At 41.2% G+C, this 21,008-nt stretch overlaps 1 protein-coding gene across 2 annotated transcripts in view; it reads right to left on the bottom strand.

Annotated features, from left to right (window-relative positions):
• si:dkeyp-19e1.3 (uncharacterized) overlaps positions 1-21,008 on the bottom strand; it is a 131,052-nt gene that overhangs the window by 51,200 nt on the left and 58,844 nt on the right. For both annotated transcript variants that reach the window (XM_082957123.1, XM_045688026.2), the window contains exons 3-7: positions 8,096-8,181; positions 7,831-7,870; positions 7,676-7,756; positions 7,186-7,293; positions 6,508-6,617 (exon numbers count right to left, since the gene is read on the bottom strand). In XM_082957123.1, the coding sequence (XP_082813249.1) occupies positions 6,508-6,617; positions 7,186-7,293; positions 7,676-7,756; positions 7,831-7,870; positions 8,096-8,181 (425 nt within the window). The remainder of the gene's footprint in view (positions 1-6,507; positions 6,618-7,185; positions 7,294-7,675; positions 7,757-7,830; positions 7,871-8,095; positions 8,182-21,008) is intronic.

The following is a 21,008-nucleotide window of genomic DNA, read 5'->3' as shown; positions in this document are numbered from 1 at the left end:
TAAACCAAAAATCTGATCTCTTAAAAGTGTAGTTCATTTTTGTTTCTCTTAGCCTATTGTATAGATATCATTAAATTTGGCCCAATAGGCCTGGGATATTACCTCTTTCAAGGAGCTTTCTGTTTTTATAGGGTTATTTTGCCTAAAATCCTTTAGGCCTACCTATAGAAATTTTTTAAAACAACTCAGCATCCCTGCCCAGACTGGCAAGACTGATCCGAAGGGTGTTAAGCATCCCCAGTGGCTCTGCAAGCTAAGAGAGGGTATTCTCTGCCGCTGGCCTGCTTTCCAGGCACCATCACATGAGTCTGAAGCCACAGACTGGCCAAACTCGTGTTTCCAAAAGTGAATTCAAAAAGGCACTGAGCCTAAAAAGGCAATTTATGTTTCATTTTGATTGAATTCTAAGTAAGTCACAGCCTATATGCGCAATTTAGACTATAATGATTTAATAAGACTATATGTTGTTTAAATGCTAAGCGCTTAATATTTATGCCAGGCTAGTGTTGCACTCGCAAATGTGTCACCAGAAGTACATTCATTTCCAATGAAATGCTGCGTTTGCCTTGCAGCATTGCGTTGCAGAGGGGCAGACGGCTTAACACAAATGCTAGCAGAAGGTGAATGTTGAACTTTTGTTGCACACATATCCAGATTCTACGTACAAAAAAATTTGTGCAATGACGCCGTCGGTGTGATCGAGGCAATCGGGATTGGGTTTAGGGTTAGAATTAGGGGCTTAAGGTTAGGGTTTAGGAAAAATAGGATTTTGATGGGGACTAAACAATTGATTCCCAACAAGGATAGTAAAACAAACATGTGAGTGCGTATGAGTATGCGTGTGTGTGTCAAGGTTAGGGGTCTGAGTTCAGGCCTGTAGGAGACTTAGCGAAGTCAGACATGGACACGAGAGGCAGGGAACCAAAACAGTTGGGGTTTTAGAGACACCGAACCAAAACACAGGCCAGAGCCAGTGAGACAAAGACAAAATATGAAAGCTAAGCAAACCTTGATCACTTACATAATGGTGTCAAAGGTTGGGGAAAAAGTTATGCAACAAGGCTCTAGGGATGGATCACTGGCTAGGGTTGTTATTGCGATTGGTCTGAATCTCAGAGATTCATTAAAGAATGTTTAATTGACTCTGCAGCAATACTTTGCCCTGAAAAGAAAGAGCCGTTTGAAAATGTTTCCCTGTCAAGACGAACAGTGACACGGCGTGTTGAGGACATTGCAGAGAATATGTAACAACAGTTGAAAGACAAGGTAAAGGATTTCACCTATTTCTCCTTGGCCCTGGATGAGAGCAGTGATGCACGTGCGGAGCTTGCTTCAGTGCAGTCAATGAAGAGCACAACCACAGGGAAAGATTTATTGGAGGTTAATGAGTGTGTGGCAAAGCTGGGACTGAGTTTTGAAAAGTTATCCAGTGTGACCACTAATGGGTGCCCAAACTTGACGGAAAAAACATTGGCGTTTTGAAAAGGACACAAGATCAAGTAGCTGAGCTGAACCCCGATCAGAAAAGCATTTTCCTGCATTGCATTATTCATCAGGAGGTGCTCTGTAAATGTGTTCTGAAAATGAGCCATGTTGGGGATACAGTCACTAAAGTGGTAAACTTCATAAGAGCAAAATCTTTAAACCACAGGCAGTTTGTTTCACTGTTGGAAGAGACAGAGTCGGGTCATGTAGATCTCCCCTACCACACAAACGTGAGATGGCGGAGTTTGGGGAAGGTGCTTAAAAGGATGTGAGACCTGAAGTCGGAGATTGCTGAGTTTTTGCAAATGAAAGGAAAATATGTGGATTTCCCTCAACTGCAAGATAAAGAATGGTTGGCTGATTTTGCCTTCACCGTGGACATCATGGCACTCAGGAATAAATTCCAAACTACAAGGGAAGAGCCTTTTGCACATCAGATGTACAGCATTGATGTACAGCCTTCAAGGGAAAATTACTCCTCCTGACCCGCCAACAATCTCACCCACCTTCTGACACTACTAGTCTGTTCCCTATCGGATGACCAGTGGGAGAAGTATACATTGCTGCTGCGTGCTTTGAACGGTGAGTTCTCATCGTTTTGAGGATTTCAAAGTATTGGAAATGCTGTTGGTTTCCTCTCCTTTCACTTTCAATGTGGATAACGCTCCCACTGACCTGCAACTTGAGCTTATCAATCTTCAGTGTCATGCAGTGATTGGAAAACTATGCATCTCTCGATGAACAAAATTTTCCCAAGATTAGGAGTCATGCTCAGAAGGTGCTTGTACTGTTTGGGTCAACCTATGTATGTGAACAGACATTTTCAGTGATGATCTTTGCCTCGACTTGTTATATTTCAACTCTTACTGACTCTCACCTCTCAGCAATCCTGGGCATAGCGACATCAGAAACTATACCTGACTTCACTGCTCTAGTCAATGCCCATCAGAGACTTCACTATAATTGTTTGATTTGGATAGAAAACACCCTAAAGTTTCTAAAACTGTTTGAATGGTGTCTGTGAGTATAACAGAACTCATTTGGCAGGCAAAAACCTGAGAAGATTCCAAACAGGAAGCGCTCTCTCTGACTATTTCTTGGCCTTCTTGATCATCTCTATCCAAAACAGGGGATCTCTGGCATAATGTACATTTTCTAACGCTCCCATAGGCTCTCAGAAGGCGCCAGAACGTTGAATGATGACTTTGCAGGCCATGGCTGAAAAACAGTAGCGCATTTGGATAGTGCTCGATCTGAGAACAATGAGAATGGGGCGCGTGCACGAGCCGATACCATGTTTTTATTTTTTCGTCTGAACGAAAACAGGGTTTCCCGGTCGGAATATTATCGCTTTTTTACGAGAAAAATTGCATAAAAATTGATTTTAAACAGCGTTTGACATGCTTCGAAGTACAGTAATGGAATATTTTGACATTTTTGGTCACGAAACGCGTCGGGCACGTCACCCTTCTTTACCCTTCGGATAGTGTCTTGAACGCACAAACAAAACGCCGCTATTTGGATATAACTATGGATTATTTGGAACCAAACCAACATTTGTTATTGAAGTAGAAGTCCTGGGAGTCCATTCTGACGAAGAACAGCAAAGGTAATCCAATTTTTCTAATAGTAATTCTGAGTTTGGTGAGTACCACACTTGGTGGGTGTCAAAATAGCTAGCCTGTGATGGCCGGGCTATCTACTCAGAATATTGCAAAATGTGCTTTCACCGAAAAGCTATTTTAAAATCGGACATAGCGATTGCATAAAGGAGTTCTGTATCTATAATTCTTAAAATGATTGTTCTGTTTTTTGTGAACGTTTATCGTGAGTAATTTAGTAAATTCACCGGAAGTGTTCGGTGGGAATGCTAGTCACATGCTAGTCACATGCTAATGTAAAAAGCTGGTTTTTGATATAAATATGAACTTGATTGAACAAAACATGCATGTATTGTATAACAATGTCCTAGGAGTGTCATCTGATGAAGATCAAAGGTTAGTGCTGCATTTAGCTGTGGTTTTGGTTTTTGTGACATTATATGCTAGCTTGAAAAATGGGTGTCTGATTATTTCTGGCTGGGTACTCTGCTGACATAAGTTTCTTGGCGTACACATCACGGACAAACTGAAATGGTCCACCCACACAGACAGCGTGGTGAAGAAGGCGCAGTAGCGCCTCTTCAACCTCAGGAGACTGAAGAAATGTGTCATATCACCAAAAACACTCAAACTTTTACAGATGCACAATCAAGAGCATCCTGTCGGGCTGTATCACCGCCTGGTACGGCAACTTCTCCGCCCACAACCGTAAGGTTCTCCAGATGGTAGTGAGGTCTGCACAACGCATCACTGGGGGCAAACTACCTGCCCTCCAGGACACCTACACCACCCGATGTCACAGGGAGGCCAAAAAGATCATCAAGGACAACAACCACCCGAGCCACTGCCTGTTCACCCCGCTATCATCCAGAAGGTGAGGTCAGTACAGCTGCATCAAAGCGGGGACCGAGAGACTGAAAAACAGCTTCTATCTCAAGGCCATCAGACTGTTAAACAGCCATCACTAACATTGAGTGTCTGCTGCCAACTTTAATTAAAAATTGGATGGAATAAATGTATCACTAGCCACTTTAAATAATGTTTACATACCCTACATTACTCAAATGTATATACTGTACTCTATACCATCTACTGCATCTTGCCTATGCCGTTCGGCTATCGCTCATCCATATATTTTTATGTACATATTCTTATTCATTCCTTTACACTTGTGTGTATAAGGTAGTTGTTGTGAAATTGTTAGATTACTTGTTAGATACTACTGCATGGTCGGAACTAGAAGCACAAGCATTTCGCTACATTCGCATTAACCTCTATGGGACCGGCGGGACGAATTCGTCCCACCTACGTAACAGCCACTGCCAGCCTGTGGCGCGATTTTCAAAATCTTCAAAATCCTATTACTTCAATTTCTCAAACATATGACTATTTTACAGCCATTTAAAGATAAGACTCTCGTTAATCTAACCACACTGTCCGATTTCAAAAAGGCTTTACAACGAAAGCAAAACATTAGATTATGTCAGCAGAGTACCAAGCCAGAAATAATCAGACACCCATTTTTCAAGCCAGCATATAATGTCACCAAAACCCAGAAGACAGCTAAATGCAGCACTCACCTTTGATGATCTTCATCAGATGACAACCCTAGGACATTATGTTATACAATACATGCATGTTTTGTTCAATCAAGTTCATATTTATATCAAAAACCAGCTTTTTACATTAGCATGTGACGTTCAGAACTAGCAAACTTACGGGGAATTCGCTAACATTTTACTAAATTACTCACGATAAACGTTCACAAAAAGCATAACAATTATTTTAAGAATTATAGATACAGACCTCCTCTATGCACTCGATATGTCCGATTTTAAAATAGCTTTTTGGTGAAAGCACATTTTGCAATATTCTAAGTACATAGCCCAGGCATCACGGGCTCGCTATTTAGACACCCGGCAAGTTTAGCACTCACCATAATCATATTTACTATTATAAAAATGTCATTACCTTTTGTTGTCTTCGTCAGAATGCACACCCAGGACGTCTACTTCAATAACAAATGTTGGTTTGGTCCAAAATAATCCATCGTTATATCCGAATAGCGGCGTTTTGTTCGTGCGTTCCAGACACTATCCGAAATAGTAAAGAAGTGTCGCGCGCTTGGCGCAATTCCTGACAATAAAATTCAAAGTATTCCATTGCCGTACGTCGAAGCATGTCAACCGCTGTTTAAAATCAATTTTTACGTCATTTTTCTCGTAGAAAAGCGATAATATTCCGACAGGGAATCTCCTTTTCGGCAAACAGAGGAAAAAATCCCAAAGGCGGGGGCGGTCGGGGTCACGCGCATAAGCTAGTGTCTCTTGATGGGCCACTTGAGAAAGGCGATAATGTGTTTCAGCCTGGGGCTGGAATGACGACATTCTCTTTTTTCCCGGGCTCTGAGAGCCTATGGACGACGTGGGAAGTGTCACGTTAGAGCAGAGATCCTTAGTAAATGATAGAGATGGCAAAGAAGTTCCAGAAATGGTCAGACAGGCCACTTCCTGTAAAGGAATCTCTCAGGTTTTGACCTGCCATTTGAGTTCTGTTATACTCACAGACACCATTCAAACAGTTTTAGAAAATTTAGGGTGTTTTCTATCCATATGTAATAAGTATATGCATATTCTAGTTACTGAGTAGGAGTGGTAACCAGATTAAATCGGGTATGTTTTTTATCCAGCCGTGTCAATGCTGCCCCCTAGCCCTAACAGGATAACATCTGGTAACCATGTGGATGTGACAAATACAATTTGATTTGATATGATTCTGGCCCGCAATGGCAAAATTATATTTTTATATGGCCCTCCATGGAAAGTAATTGCCCAGGCCTGATGTGCCTGATGGTGTAGCAGTAACAGGTGTCTCACTTGACTCTGAAATGGCCCATGAACAACATAATTTGCATAATAAGGAGTGCAAAATTCCAAGGAATTTCCCAGGTTTTTCCCGAAATTCTGGTTGAAGGGTTTTCCCTGCTTATTCCCTCCTGGTTCAGGTAATCTTCCAAGCAGAATTTCTGAAAAACCTGGAAACTTCCTGTGAAAGTTTCCAGAATCATACAACCCTAATCATAAAATACCAATAGCATGCATTGTTACAGCCCTGGTTAGTGACTTTAGGGTGATAAAGATGAGTATGACATATTTGACTCCGAAGCAGCCCATGAACATGATGTGCATAATGAGTGCAAAATTCCAAGGAATTTCCCAGGTTTTTCTGAAATTCTGGTTGAAGGGTTTTCCCTGCTTAGTCCCTCATGGTTCCGGTAATCTTCCAAGTGGAATTTCGGAAAAACCTGGAAACTTCCTGAGAAAGTTTACGGAATTGTACAACCCTATTCATGATATAGCAATAGCATGCTTTGTTACAGCCCTAGTTAGTGGCTTTAGGGTGATAACTGAGTATGACGTACTTGACTCCAAAGCGTTCCATGAACATGATGTTGTTCCGGAAGGTTCTGTTGACATCCAGATCAATCTGTTTGATCTCTGTAGAGAAACTCCTGGCCTGCTCCTTCATAGTCTGGCCATAAAAGAACCAAGCAGAATAACATCAGTTAATGTATACCAGACCTGGGTTTAAATACATGTGTATTAAGAAATAATGTGGCCCAAATCAACTACTCCTATTGGAACTTTCCTAAAAATACCATACTATTTGAAAGTATTTTCAAATACATTATTTCAAATACTAAACCAACACCAAACTGACCTGGGTTAAAAGCATGAGTGTACTTGAGTCAGTTTATACTTTAAGTGTATTTCCAAATACATTCCAAAATTAAATTACTTCTCTTTTCAAATAAATCCAAAATCTAAATACTTACTTCAAAATGTCTTTCAAAGTAATTGAAATACCCTATTATTATTTAAACCCAGGTCTGCTGTATACAAGGGGTAGCCAACTCTCCTCCAGGAGAGCTACCCTTCTGCAGAATCCCAAATCAACCCCTAGCCCCTACCCCTAGGCTCTTCTGTAGATCTGAAAGGATGTGGATAGGTGTGCAATATAGCAATATTACAAACATTCCACCAAGCCTATAAGACGGCAAGATGGAGGGAGAAAGGGTTTAATTCTATAGTGTGCTTACCTCATACTTTCCAGAGTTCTCCTGCTTCACCTTCTCTATGTCCAGTAGCAGAGCCCAGGCCTGGCCTCTCAACTGGAGGGGGATTCCCTTGTACACACGCTTCACCATCTAGAGATGGGGAGAGAAAGACCAAAGAAACAGAGAGACCAGAGAAAGAGAGAAGAGAGAGGAAGAGCTATATTAAGACTGCCTTAAACACGCTTCACCTTCTAAAGAGACCAGACTGAAAGACAAGAAAGAGAAAGACCAGAGAGAGTAGATAGAGATGGGGTGATCATTAAAGAGGGGGTTCCCCTAGTACACTATCTTTACCAAAGACGCAAGGGCTAAAAGAGGAAAAAGGAAAACTACAACTAATGATTCCCCCTCTGTCCCAAAAATTATAAGACTGGAGATTGAAGTGAGATTGAAAAAGGGAAGCAAAGAACAAATGAGAGAGAGAGAGGGCTGAGGTGTTTAAGGTGCGTATAGTCAGCACTGGGTCGGTAACCTTGTCACTGTTCCTGTACTTGTCCCACTTCTTGACCATCTTCAGCCATTTCTCCACCCGCTCAATCTCCTGATGCTTTTGCTGAAGGGAAGACAGAAGAAATAAACAAATCAATCAATCAATCAATCAACCCAAAGGTAATCAGCAGTACATACCTTCTCTTCAATTGCGCTCGGAGTCGGCAGCTCCTCTTCGCTGAGGAGAAAGACACAAACAAAAGGTGAGTCAGTGGATAATGGTGCGTTCATTACAGCGGATTAAAGTTTCACTTCTCTTCTCCTCGCATGTGCATATTGTGTGTGTGTACTCTAAACCCAGTACTCTGCTAAGGTTGAAGCCCTAAACCTAGGCACATGGTTGAAGTAAACCCCTGGCTCCAGAAGAGAGGTGAACACTGTCGGAGCGGTCATGTTAACTTACTGCAGGAAGCCGTGGCGGTCTGTGACCTTATAGATGCTGTAGTCAGTATCCTCCCAAGGGTCGATCTGGACACCCTCCTGCCTGCCCTGAAATCACACAAAAATGATGTATCTTTTTTTTAAAGCCTCAAATCACACACACTAAAAGGACAATACAGCAGGATCAGTTAAATTCAACGTGTATTTAATTATAGTTCCAATACAGGAATACAAACGCATGCCCGCACACAAGAAAGAAGTCATATCATTTCGGATTTTTGTATCATATTGTACAACCGCTGATTAAACTAACACTGTAAAAGTGTGAAAAAATGGGTGGGGAGGCGCGCCCTGCTCAAATCGAATCGCAATCTGCACCGCTCGTTCATATTGTCAACAATGCAGCGTGACCGCGTTCATCTGTACAAACAATAGTACGCAAGTATAAACACCATGGGACCATACAGCCGTCATACCGCTCAGGAAGCAGACACGTTCTGTCTCCTACAGATGAACGTACTTTGATGCGAAAAGTCCACATCAATCCAAGAACAGCAAAGGACCTTGTGAAGATGCTGGAGGAAACAGGTACAAAAGTATCTATATCCACAGTAAAACGAGTCCTATATCGACATAACCTGAAAGGCTGCTCAGCAAGGAAGAAGCCACTGCTCCAAAACCACCATAAAAAAAGCCAGACTACGGTGTGCAACTGCACATGGGGACAAATATTGTACTTTTTGGAGAAATGTCCTCTGGTCTGATGAAACAAAAATAGAACTGTTTGGCCATAATGACCATCGTTCTGTTTGGCGGAAAAAGGGGGAGGCTTGCAAGCCGAAGAACACCATCCCAACCGTGAAGCACGGGGGTGGCAGCATCATGTTGTGGGGGTGCTTTGCTGCAGGAGGGACTGGTGCACTTCACAAAATAGATGGCATCATGAGGCAAGAAAGTTATGTGGATATATTGAAGCAACATCTCAAGACATCAGTCAGGAAGTTAAAGCTTGGTCGCAAATGGGTCTTCCAAATGGACAATGACCCCAAGCATACTTCCACAGTTGTGGCAAAATGGCTTAAGTACAACAAAGTTAAGGTTTTGGAGTGGCCATCACAAAGCCCTGACCTCAATCCCATAGAAAATTTGTGGGCAGATCTGAAAAAGCATGTGCGAGCAAGGAGGCCTATAAACCTGACTCAGTTACACCAGCTCTGTCAGGAGGAATGGGCCGAAATTCACCCAACTTATTGTGAGAAGCTTGTGGATGGCTACCCGAAACGTTTGACCCAAGTTAAACAATTTAAAGGCAATGCTACCAAATACTAATTGAGTGTATGTAAACTTCTGACACACTGGGAATGTGATGAAAGAAATAAAAGCTTAAATAAATCATTATCTCTGCTATTATTATGACATTTCACATTCCTAAAATAAAGTGGTGATCCTAACTGACCTAAAACAGGTTATTGTTACTAGGATTAAATGTCAGGAATTGTGAAAAACTGAGTTTAAATGTATTTGGCTAAGGTGTATGTAAACTTCCGACTTCAAACTGTATATCTTATCTCAGACTAATATATCAGCGCAATGTATTTATAAAGCTATCATTTATCACATCATGCAAGCAATATTATATAATAGAGCTAAAAGTGAATTAGCTAGCTAGGTTGTCAATTGACTTTGCTAGCTAGACAGCAAACTTTTGGCGGACAATTTTAGGCACAACATTTTAGGCTGACAACTTGGTATGCAATGAATGATATTTACCAAATTTTGGCAGACAACTTCTGGTATACAATGACAAACAGGACCACCGGCAAAAATAACTTTAGCTGACGTTAGCTAGCTATCCAAGTAGGAGAGGTGGCTGGCTGACTGGCTCCCATTTCTCAATCCCAGCAAAGTGTTGACATGTTTTTGGAACACAGTCACAAGTTGACAAGCTGGATAAACTTGCTAGCTAGCAGAGAGAGAGAGGCTATGACACTAGCTAAGTTAGCTGGTCAAAAACATTGCAGGCAGTGTAGGCTTACAGTGGTTGCTCCACTAAGAGGTTTGTGATTATGCTGCGGGATTTAGAGGTAATTTGTGGTTTAGTACAGTACCCTGCATCACCACTTCATTGCGCCAGACCAGGGCAAGTTAGAGCACTGATTTTGCCTTTGAGTCCTCCTGTGTCTAACTGACAATGAATGGGTGACATAAACCTAAATAGAAACTGATAATTGTGCATGACTTACTAAAACTGTTGTTACACTAAGTGTTTTATTCTTTTATTTTGTTAGGATTATTTTGCTCTAGTATGTAGCCCACTCCCGACCGGTCTAAGACACTACATAGCAGTGCAAGCTGTGTTGCTACAGATGCTGGTTCAATACCCATGCCGCCCTTGACTGAGAGACCCATGAGATGACTGTAGGTTTTTTTGGTTTCTCCCCCTCTAAAAACAGAAATAAATAATTCTAAATAACAAACTGGCTTTATTTACAAATTCGTAACAATGTCTCACCCCATGTTCAAGAACAGCCTTTTTCCTCGCTCATTTTATGTTATTTGAAAACGAAATCTCCAAAATAGTTATTTTTAAACCAAACGATTATTATTATTAATTTTGAATTCTATAAAAGACCCTTGGGTATTCTCAAGAATATATTATTACTCCTGTTATTAGCAGGACGTCATATTGGTTATGGCTCCCGAGTGGCTCACAATGGTATTGCCTTGCAGCTCTCCAGCTGTATCCACTGAAAGCGTGCGAGGTTCAAGGCACGAGAGCAGGGGGAACGAGATGGGCCGCAGAATGACACAAGAATGACCTAGCCCATGGGGAAGGGAGGACGAGAAGGGGGGTGGGGTTGTACTTTAAGGGGCATTGCACTAATAATGGCGCTGACTAGGGAAACGTTCCCACTGTTCTTAGTGCCAGTCTGCACGTTCAAACGAAAACTATGTAACTAGTAATGTTATGCTTTCGTTAATAAAAGGATAAAAATACTCTTTCAAAATGCCGATGTTTATTTAATTATAGATCCATAACGAATTACTATGGGAATAAATATCACTGAATTACAGAAATATCCTCCAATCCTCTATATGTAATTATTGGCGGAGAGTCACGTCATACTTTTTGACAAACCGTAGGCCTACCGTAGGCGACATGAGTCTCACTTGTGTTGAGTAATGTGCTGTTAAAAGTGGTGTAGATTTTATTTATTTAAAGAGCACACTGAAGTTCCATCCTAACGGAAACCCAGAGGGGTTTCGTGGAATAGAAACACCATAATATCAAATTAATTAAGCAAGATTTCTTAAAATCAGTCCCATATACTATGTTATTACAAAAAAAGGTTTTAAATTCATTAGTACAGCCACTATAGAAGGCTATCAAATGCTTCTCACAAGATAGTTGGGTAACATAGATAATTAAGATGTCTTATCTGCATAATATGCTTATGTGATATACTTGTTATTAGAATGTATCCCTTTGGACTTTTGGTGTTGGCAGTTGTACTTCTTCCCTCAGCTGGGGCTCAGTCACTTGGGGCCCAGAGAGGGGAGAGGTCAGGCTTGTCTTTTACATGTCTCTGGTGCTATGCAGAATATCAGAAAGGGACGAGGACAGGATGGAACATTGTCTTCATATGTGAATGTGCCTTTACCTATTCTTAAACCATGTGAAGGGATGGCGTGATTAATGGGGAACCAATTACTTGTCTCCACAATGTCTGTGCGCAAGTCACTCCCTCCTTTGGCATTGGGGGGAGGTGTATGGCAGTGTCTGGAACCATTGTATGTCCCCTCTGATGTTGCACTTATCCTGGGATAGTGTATGACCTAGAAGCTCACTCCCCTCAGTGAGCTTGTCCAGGAGAGGGGTCAAGAAGGGGTTTTACTTGAGATGGGAGTATCTAGAGTTGACAATTGAGTTATGCCATTGTATGAGTTGGTGGTTTTGTGCTATGAAGTACCAGGAACGAGATTAGAACCTTGTCTTAGGGACCAAACTGAACGATAATTTATAGCGAATGCCATCTGGCTACGGGATACTCCTTTCTCATTATAAAGTCTTCCTTTATGAACTGTTCCTAATATCTGTGGTTTGTCATGTCAACTAGGGGGGGTGGATCTTTGCTATAAAAGATCTCAGTAGCCATTGTGTTGTCACTCAACGGATCATTAGAAATAGGGAATAGTTTAAAGTCTTTGCTATTCCAAAGCTCTTATTATTAAAGATGTAGTTTAAGTATAACTCTGACTGGTGTGTGAAGTTTGTCTCTCCTCATTTGGTAATACAGAAATTAACCACCACACATGCCCACCCAGATCTTGGTTTCAGACAGTCTCATTCCGAATCCTGCCTTCTACTGGTTATAGATATCGAAATCCTCCGGGGTTAAATGAGCACCGCATACAGTAAACACGCCTGCGGTTTCCCTTACTCAAATCAGATTCCTTCAAACGGAAAAGACAGTCCCACTTCAAAGCTAGCTTCTCGTTTTGGGAAACAAATGAGTCGTAACCCAGGACTTGTGGGTATTACTGCACCCAGCAACACCACACCTCCTTGGCATATTTAGCTTTTAAAAAACCTGCTAGGTCTGAAATGAAAACTAGCTACTACTACAACACTCAATAGCTCGCTCGACTAACACTATCAAACGCACAGGAGAAGAGCAGATGCAGTTTATCGCATGAATTTATATGTCGTCTTCATCGTGGATGTACATAGTAGCTCACCAGCGCCAATACTTGGTTTGGAATGTAACGTCAGCCAGCTGGCTATGCCAAATGGCTGTGGGCTACACTAGTTCATTTGGCAGACAAGATTTGCTTACAATTCCATGGCATTATTTTATAATATTTTATAGTATTAAGAATACAATTGAACCAAGCGGAATAAAATCTCCAAACGATTTGAGGGAGTGCGCACATTTGGCTAGTCAGCATTGAGCAGTTAACAAAGGAATAGGTAATCCAATATGCTTAATTTAGTTATTAATATAAATGTAGTTCTACAAACGTTGGGCTATATGTTTTGATTTTTAATAATTGCATGGCTGCATGATGATTTGAAAAAAGTTGCTTGAAAAGGCATGAGCTCTGCTTTGTTAGTTGCGCAAGCAAAAACTCACTAGCTTTAAGCACCAGCCGTCAGCCGTCAGAGCAGCTCACAGATCACTGCACCTGTACATAGCCAATCTGTAAATAGCCCATCCAACTACCTCATCACCATATTGTTATTTATTTTGCTCCTTTGCACCCTAGTACTACTACTTGCACACTCATCTTCTGCACATCTATCACCCCAGTGTTTAATTTGCCATACTGTAATCTTTTTGCCTATTTATTGCCTCACCCCTTCCTCATTTGCACACACTGTGTATAGACTTTCTCTATTGTATTATTGACTGTATATTTGTTTATAACATGTGTACAGTCTCTCATTCACAATTTGAGAAACACTTGCTAATGTCTCGAATTTCCCAGCGGCCTCCCCTTTGTGTGGCTGTATAATGCACCCTAAAAAAACTCATGCCTTTTGCAGACAGTGGCCTAACAAACAGCAAAAGCACTAGCCTATGTAAATCGACTAACCCCCATAGTACAAAAGTAGACCTATTATGTGCCAGAAATAAATATTCCAAACATAGTCTGGGACAGTTGTGGGATGCGATAGATCCCAAATTAATAAATCCACTAACATAAAAAAAATGCGCAATGTGGCTGACGCAACAGATCACAACGTTTAGCTTAAAATGTTGAACAACTATTAGGCTATTTCTTCATATTACAAGCGCAGCAATGCGCACATGGCAGTAGGCTATAAGCGCAAATGTTCCATTAGCGGGAAAACCCCATTATAAAAAGTGAATGCAAATGCGATTATGCATGCAATACTTTTATTATAAAAGTACATTTTTATGGTGAAAATTATCTTCCCCAAACTTGAAACTCACTCGCTGCTTATGTATGCCAGTTAGGCTCTAAACCCCTTGTAAAGCGGATTAATGTGTTTCATTTTAAGAAGTTATTTGGCCACCTTAGTTGTGATACAAACCTTATCATAGCACATAGGCCTGTGGGCTGGACTACAGGAGGTGTGCGAATTTGATTCGAAAAAGTCCCCCCAAAAAGGCATTGTTTCTTGCCTGACGCTGGGCATCATTCACAAGTGATAATATATAACTCAAGTGACAGACTAATATCGTCACCCATCAGACTACTCTTGATTTAATCTGGTTTTTACATACAGTGCCTTCGGAAAATATTCAGACCCCTTGACTTTTTTCACATTTTGTTACAGCCTAATTGATTAAATAGTTTTTTACTCCTCAATCTACACAAATTACCCATAATGACAAAGCAAAAACAGGTATTTAGATACTTTTTTTTTTTATACATTTGCAAAAATAACAGAAAAATCACATTTACATAAGTATTCAGATCATTTACTCAGTACTTTCTTGAAGCAACATTTGGCAGCGATTGCAGCCTTGAGTCTTCTTGAGTATGACGCTACAAGCTTGGCACACCTGTATTTGGGGAGTTTCTCCCATTCTTCTCTGCAGATCCTCACAAGCTCTGCCAGGTTGGATCGGGAGCGTCGCTGCACAGCTATTTGCATGTCTCGCCAGAGATGTTCTCCAGAGGTTCAATCTGGTTCAAGTCCGGGCTCTGGCTGGTGTCAACTCGAAATGACACAACGACAAGGTTCCAGTTTAACAAAGTTTACTATACCGTATGAATACACTACAAGGTAGCCATTGCACTCTAGGCTAGGTCCATCAACGAACAGACTTTCTGCGCAGGCGCACTCTTGACTGAGTGATAGTCCCGTAATAACAGAAATATAGGGATACTTAAAACATGAACTTAACAATCTCCCCCTTTTCTTTAAAGACAAATTAAACATCAAAAACATAATTAAATGTCCAAGTATTATTCAAGTTCCCCATTAAAAATGGGTTGCGTGACAGTTATTTGTATTACTCAAGCTGCCACTTTCCATTACTGAGAGCCTGTAGGAGCACAAGACCGGATGCTCCTTTTTTAGTCAGACAGTCAGCAAGCTGTTCCTTTGTGGTCGACCACAGAATCCGCTGGATTCTCTGTGCTTGACTAAGTTCCTTGATGCTGCAAATCTCAAGAGAAAGTATTTTCTCTGTGACAGACTTGGTTGACTTCAAAGCATCAACTAATGAGTAGTTGTCAGTGACAAACTACAGGTAGAATGTGCTGTTTTGTCTCACCAGTGGTAAGCTCTGAGAACAGAGTTGCAAGAAAGATAGCATTGTCAATTCCATCCGCAAGAGCAAGTGTTTCTCCAGCAAGTGTGCTTCGGACAACCCTTCTGATCCTTTTTGACTGCCAACAGATAGGTGAGAATCTTCCTCCTTCACCCATTAACCTGTTATGGCTAGGGGGCAGTATTTTCACGGCTGGATAAAAAACGTACCCGATTTAATCTGGTTACTACTCCTGCCCAGTAACTAGAATATGCATATAATTATTGGCTTTGGATAGAAAACACTCCAAAGTTTCTAAAACTGTTTGAATGGTGTCTGTGAGTATAACAGAACTCATTTGGCAGGCAAAAACCTGAGAAGATTTCATGCAGGAAGTGGCCTGTCTGACAAGGTGTCGTTCTTCTTGTCTCTGTTTATTGAAGAGTGAGGATCTTAGCTGTCCCGTGACACTTCCTACGGCTGCCATAGGCTCTCAGAAGGCGGCAAAACGCTGAATCGTGGCTTTGCAGGCTCTGGCTGAAACAAAGTAGCGCGTTTGGGTAGTGGCTGGTTACAGTACTGTGAGACTCAGGCTCGTGCCCGCGTCGACCGAAAGCTTTGTTTTCTTTCCTCTGTTTAGCTAAATGGACATTCCCGGTCAGAATATTATCGCTTTTTTACGAGAAAAATGGCATAAAAATGGATTTTAAACAGCGGTTGACATGCTTCGAAGTACGGTAATGGAATATTTCGATTTTTTTTGTCACGAATTGCGCCATGCGCGCGACCCTGATTTACCATTTCGGATAGTGTCTGGGACGCACGAACAAAACGCCGCTATTCGGATATAACGATGGATTATTTTGGACCAAACCAACATTTGTTATTGAAGTAGCAGTCCTGGGAGTGCATTCTGACGAAGACAACAAAAGGTAATCAAACTTTTATAATAGCAAATCTGATATTGGTGAGTGCTAAACTTGCCGGGTGTCTAAATAGCTAGCCCGTGATGGCTGGGCTATGTACTTAGAATATTGCAAAATGTGCTTTCACCAAAAAGCTATTTTAAAATCGGACATGTCGAGTGCATAGAGGAGTTCTGTATCTATAATTCTTAAAATAATTGTTATGCTTTTTGTGAACGTTTATCGTGAGTAATTTAGTAAATTGTTAGCAAATTCCCCGCAAGTTTGCGGGGGGTATGCTAGTTCTGAACGTCACATGCTAATGTAAAAAGCTGTTTTTTGATATAAATATGAACTTGATTGAACAAAACATGCATGTATTGTATAACATAATGTCCTAGGTGTGTCATCTGATGAAGATCATCAAAGGTTAGTGCTGCATTTAGCTGTCTTCTGGGTTTTTGTGACATTATATGCTAGCTTGAAAAATGGGTGTCTGATTATTTCTGGCTTGGTACTCTGCTGACATAATCTAATGTTTTGCTTTCGCTGTAAAGCCTTTTTGAAATCGGACAGTGTGGTTAGATAAAGGAGAGTCTTGTCTTTAAAATGCTGTGAAATAGTCATATGTTTGAAAAATTGAAGTTTTTGTATTTTTGAGGAATTTGTAATTCGCGCCACGCCTATCACTGGATATTGGAGCAGGTGTTCCGCTAGCGGAACGTCTAGATGTAAGAGGTTTTAACACGATTAGATGTCCACCTTGTCTGCCTCCATCTGTAAGGTTCCCTAGCGAAGCATCACTGAAGACAACTAGTTTCAAAGAGTCATCTTTTCCAACATGCTGAAACGTTAAAGTCACTTGTTGCGACTGTTTGCCTCATGAATGGTTTGTACAGTGGTGTGTTTTCTGTTAGATGCCAAGTTGCAACCATCAAACATTACATCAGGTCTACTCTGTCTAGCAACCCATAAAATTTGTCCTATCTTTGACCTCAATTGATCAGCTTCAATTCCACAGAGGGGAATTCCTTTGTACGGCTCTTGAAGAACCCATGTGAATGGGTTGAAGATTCTTGGTATAGCTCTCCTGTTGCATCAGTATTGTCCCATCAACTGTAATAAACTCTATGCCAACATAACAAAAATTATCATGTACGTCACGGCCGACCTGGAAAACAGCTTAGAGGTTTGGAATCACAGTTGTAGCAAAGGTCTGTGAGCCACCCCAGATTAAGTCATCAACATGACAGGCAAGTACTCCAGTCACACTGCAGTCTTGATCAAGCCAATAAAAGACTGCAGGATCCACTTGTGACAGTTTTCCACCTGTATTCAGCATTGTTGCCTTGACTTTGTTGTACCAGTAGAGTGATGCATCTGCCAGTCCATACACACACTTCTTTAGTTTCCACAGTGTTCCTTCGCATTTAGCTTCAGGCGGAGGTCGGATGTGAATGTCCCTTGACAGCTCTGTTCCCTGCAAAAATGCAGATTTGATGTCTATGGAATTAAGTTTCAATTTTTTCTGGCAGATCACTGACATCAGCAATCCGAGTGACTCTGAGGCGCATGTCGGTGAGTCTTTTGGGAGTTGTTTAGCAGCCAGCTCCTCAAAACCACTAGCCACTAGACGTGCTTTAGGCACCATTCCAGTTAAGGATTCTTTAAGGGTACACACCCACCTTGTTGAGACACATTTTTGGCCAATGTCTTTAACTTCCTCAAACACTCAATTTTTCCTCCAATTACTGAGCTCATCTAGCTTAACCTCTTACATATAGACGTTCCGCTAGCGGAACACCTGCTCCAATAGCCAATGATGGGCGTGGCGCGAATTACAAATTCCTCAAAAATACAAAATCTTCCATTTTTCAAACATATTACTATTTTACACCATTTTAAAGACAAGACCTTTATCTAACCATACTGTCCGATTTCAAAAAGGCTTTACAACGAAAGCAAAACATTAGATTATGTCAGCAGAGTACCCAGCCAGAAATAATCAGACACCCATTTTTCAAGCTAGCATATAATGTCACATAAATCCAAACCACAGCTAAATGCAGCACTAACCTTTGATGATCTTCATCAGATGACACCCCTAGGACATTATGTTATACAATACATGCATGTTTTGTTCAATCAAGTTCATATTTATATCAAAAAACAGATTTTTACATTAGCATGTGACGTTCAGAACTAGCATACCCCCCGCAAACTTCCGGTGAATTTACTAAATTACTCACGATAAACGTTCGCAAAAAACACAACAATTATTTTAAGAATTATAGATACAGAACTCCTCTATGCACTCGCTATGTCCGATTTTAAAATAGCTTTTCGGTGAAAGCACATTTTGCAATATTCTCAGTAGATAGCCCGGCATCACAGGGCTAGCTATTTAGACACCCAGCAAGTTTAGCACTCACCAAAGTCAGAATTACTATAAGAAAAATGTTATTACCTTTGCTGTTCTTCGTCAGAATGCACTCCCAGGACTTCTACTTCAATAACAAATGTTGGTTTGGTCCCAAATAATCCATTGTTATATCCAAATAGCGGCGTTTTGTTCGTGCGTTCAAGACACTATCCGAATGGTAAAGAAGGGTGACGAGCACGACGCATTTCGTGACAAAAAAATTCTAAATATTCCATTACCGTACTTCGAAGCATGTCAACCGCTGTTTAAAATCAATTTTTATGCCATTTTTCGCGTAAAAAAGCGATAATATTCCGACCGGGAATCTGCGTTTAGGTTCAAAGACGAAAGAAAATAAAGCATGGGGTCGACTCGTGCACGCGCCTAAGCCCATAGTCCTCTGATCGGCCACTTACCAAAGGCAATAATGTGTTTCAGCCAGAGGCTGCCTCGATATCATTCAGCTTTTTCCCGCCTTCTGAGAGCCTATGGGAGCCGTAGGAAGTGTCACAGGACAGCAAAAATCCTCAGTCTTCAATAAAAAAAGCCAAGATGAACAAGAACTTGTCAGACAGTTCACTTCCTGTATGGAATCTTCTCAGGTTTTTGCCTGCCATATGAGTTCTGTTATACTCACAGACACCATTCAAACAGTTTTAGAAACTTTAGGGTGTTTTCTATCCAAAGCCAATAATTATATGCATATTCTAGTTTCTGGGCAGGAGTAATAATCAGATTAACTCGGGTACGTTTTTTATCCGGCCGTGAAAATACTGCCCCCTAGCCATAACAGGTTAACTGAGTCAAATGACAAGTCCTTTGTTTCAAGTACATCATTTTGAATGTCATTCTGTTTTTCTCGATTTTCCATTGGTTCAATTCTGAGATTATCTACAAGTGACAGGTCAGCTGACCCTGTTGTACCAGAAAGTGTAACTGGTTCAGAGTACTGCAAGTTGTACCAGTTCTGGTGTTTTCCTTTGGCTTTTCCTGCTCGTCCAATGACGGTTGCTGTATGTGGAATACCACTTTCTCTGTCCATGTATTTAACAGTTTGTCCAGTTTTCAGATTGGAACAACCATGTTCTCTTAACACGTGGCTGTTGTTGAATGTTTTCCTCATTTGAACGCTCAACAGTATGTGGCATGTTTGAAGGTCTCTGCTCCATTTCCTGTGTCAGTTTCAGTGTCCATATCATTGGATATAACATCTGGTAGGTTTGTGTCTGTTACTGTCTCCTTTTCATTAGGATGATTCTCAGCAACAGCCCCTCTATCTTGTTGATCATTTACTTTCCGCAATCTTGAGTGATGCACCCTGACAATGATGCCTCCGTGCCTCACAAATATCACCACACCATCTTGGCCAATGACTACTCCCGGTCCCTTCCACTCTTGACAGTCAACTCGTTTGTAGTACACTTTGTTTCCAGTTTCGTACTTCTCATCGGTGGGTTGTAGCTGTTTACGCAGAGCCCTGCAAATTCTTTCTGAGCACTCTGCTTCAGTGAACGCTTTTCTCGCTGCATGTAGTGCTGAAAGGTGCTGTCCAACCCCTGCACTCACACTGGCCCCTTCTACTGCTGGTGGCTTGTCAACTAGTACAGAGGGAAGATTAGGGTTCTGCCCGAACAGTAGTTGGTATGGGCTGTAACCATGAACATTGTGCATTGAGTTTTTTGCCATCAAAGCCCAATCTAGGGCTGTGTTCCAGTCACATCCATTGTCTTGCTTCACTTTCAGCATGATCTCTGTGAGTGTTTGATTGCGTCTCTCCAGAAGTCCATTGCTCCATGGACTGTATGCAGCAGTTGTCTTTACTTCCATGTTGAATTTCTCTGCCATTTCTCTTATTTCATTATTATTGAATTCTCCTCCATTGTCACTGTACAATTTCTGGGGCGGGCCATGCACACTTACCCAGGAAAGAATGAAGTGCTTGACGATGTCACTGGGTTTCTTTGTGTTCACAATGCTTCCAGCGCTGAAGCGTGTGAAGTGGTCGATTATGTGAAGGTACCACACACTTGGTGCGAACTCATGTAGATCTACAGCCACTGTTTCATTGTACTTGGAAGCTAGTGGCAAACCAACAGCTGGTTTGGGCTTAGGTTTACTGTATTTTTGACATGTCTCACAAACTGTTAACTATCTGCTGTAGAATGGAAATACTCTCATCATCTTTATTCCCTGAACTGCTGAGTAACTTCTGAAGTCTGTCAACTGTAGCATGTCCAAACTGTTTGTGAAGCTTTAACAATACTTTGTGTTTTTGTTTTGTGTTCATGTTCTCTGACTGTCAGAATCTCCATGTGCTCTGTGTCCGTCAGAATCTCATTTTTGCATGGATTCTGTGTGATGTCTTTGTCTAAAATGTTT

Source organism: Salmo salar, chromosome 10, assembly GCF_965601325.2.
Source record: "Salmo salar chromosome 10, fSalSal1, whole genome shotgun sequence".
Taxonomy (NCBI): domain Eukaryota; kingdom Metazoa; phylum Chordata; class Actinopteri; order Salmoniformes; family Salmonidae; genus Salmo; species Salmo salar.
The sequence above is the reverse complement of the archived record's forward strand: the minus strand, read 5'-3'. Positions and strand labels throughout refer to the sequence as shown.